Consider the following 1,932-nt stretch of genomic DNA (forward strand, 5'->3'; position numbering starts at 1 on the left):
TTCCTTCCTTCCTCCTCCCTCCCTCCCTCCTTCCCTCCCTTCCTTCCTTCCTTCCTCCTTCCTTCCTTTCTCTCTTTCTCTTTCTCTTCTTTTCTCTCCTTCCTTCCTTCCTTCCTTCCTCCTCCCCTCCCTTCCTTCTTTCTCTCTTTCCCTCCCTCCCTCCCTCCCTCCCTCCCTTCCTTCCTTCCTTCCTTCCTTCCTTCCTGCTACCCTTTGTTACTTCTCCTCAAATCTCATTCCCACCCCCTTTGCTTTTTGTCTCTCAAATCAATTGGGGGAGAGGAGGTGTTTGAAATGGAAATCTCCCAAGGAAGCGAATACCAAGAAATTTCACGAGCTTAACTGTCAGGGATCTTGCTCCGCTGCCTTAAAAAATAAATCCTCGCCCTCAAATATTTTTCAGGGAGATAAGGAATAGGGTGGCCCACTCAGCCTCTAAAAATACCCGTGGATGCTTTGGCCTGCTGTAGATCTTCCCACTGTCCCCCCCTAAAAATTACCCAGTGCAAATCCTAAAAGTGATAAAAAGGGTTTCCCTCCCCCCCCCACCATTATGAAGATGGGGGATTCATTTTGAAGACAACTTAACTTTTAAAAAAAACTGTCAGTTGTAAGACTTGAACTCAGAGCCTGGGCGCTGTCCCTGAGCTCTTTCACTCAAGGCTGGCGCTCTACCACTTGAACCACAGCTCCACGTCTGGTTTTCTGGTGGTTCATTGGAGACCAGAGTCTCATGGACTTTCCTGCCCAGGGGCTGGCTTTGAACTACGATCCTCTAGATCTCAGCCTCCCAAGTAGCTGGGATGACAGGCGTCATCCACTGGCCAGGTCCTGAACCCTGAGTATCTTTTCATTCCACACCAGCACGTGCTGGAAGTCTGTAGCATCTGAGCGCCGCCTTTCCATCATGGCTTGCAGGAAAGAACCAGTTTGCTTCCAGAACCTCTCCAACTGGTGCTGCAATAATTATGCAGCTTCTCTGACAGTCCGTCTACCCGTGAGCCCATAATTTCATCAATTTTAGATTTATCTACAATAAAGTGTTCACACAGCATTCGGGCCCAGCCTGCTTATGGTGACGCTCTCAGATTGGAGAAAGATCAAAGTTTCCATTAACATTCATACAAATGATAGATTTGAAATGGAAATTCTTACCCAGCACCAAATTTAGCCACATTTCGAGAGGCCCCACAGGTGTTAGCTAAAGAGAGACCAAATATTATTATTATTTTTTTTTCCTGGAGCTCTCCAAGATGAACATCACAATTCCCAAATTCCTTTCTCACCTAAATCAGAACCGAGAGCATTGCAGATTTCCCCTAGAATGATTTGGGTAAAGCAGACGGAGAAACAGTGATTGGGAATCCCTTCAAAATGCACATAACCATCAATTCCCTGACTTCTAGAACATTCCATAATCCGACCCTCTATAGATCTGTTCATTCCAGATTTATTTACAGTTAAGCAACTTTGATGGAAGAAACAGCAACAACCAATTTCATGCATGAAGACGGCCCGGTACCTTTGTCCTGGTAAATGTCATTAGTACCAGACTCCTCATTAACGTATTTACAAGGGGCCATAATTGGGTTATCGATTTCTTTCCTGGCTATCACTAATGGAAAGAAATAATAAGCTAATGGAGTCTGTTGCCTGCAAATACTGCACCAAAGTCTTTGTTCTCTTTGAGTGGTTTTACAACCAAATTAACGTTTGCATATAGATCCACCAATACATAATAAAGAATGCCAAAGTCGGGCACGGGTGGCTCCCACCTGTCATCCCAGCCACTCAGGAGGCTGAGATCGGAGGATTGAGGTTCAAAGCCAGCCCAGGCAGGCAAGTCCATGAGACTTTTATCTCCAATGAACCACCAAAAAGCTGAAAAAAAATGGAGTTGTGGCTCAAGTGATAGAGCACCAGCCTTGAGCA

The 1,932-nt window shown here is 45.5% G+C and overlaps 1 protein-coding gene across 1 annotated transcript in view; it reads left to right on the plus strand.

Annotated features, from left to right (window-relative positions):
* LOC105992231 (cGMP-inhibited 3',5'-cyclic phosphodiesterase A-like) overlaps positions 1 to 891 on the plus strand; it is a 33,212-nt gene extending 32,321 nt beyond the window's left edge. The window contains exon 4 of the mRNA XM_013025054.1: positions 865 to 891. Within this exon, the coding sequence (XP_012880508.1) occupies positions 865 to 891 (27 nt within the window). The remainder of the gene's footprint in view (positions 1 to 864) is intronic.
* The last annotated feature ends 1,041 nt before the right edge of the window (positions 892 to 1,932 follow it).

This window comes from Dipodomys ordii, unplaced genomic scaffold (genome assembly GCF_000151885.1).
Source record: "Dipodomys ordii isolate 6190 unplaced genomic scaffold, Dord_2.0 Scaffold81, whole genome shotgun sequence".
Taxonomy (NCBI): domain Eukaryota; kingdom Metazoa; phylum Chordata; class Mammalia; order Rodentia; family Heteromyidae; genus Dipodomys; species Dipodomys ordii.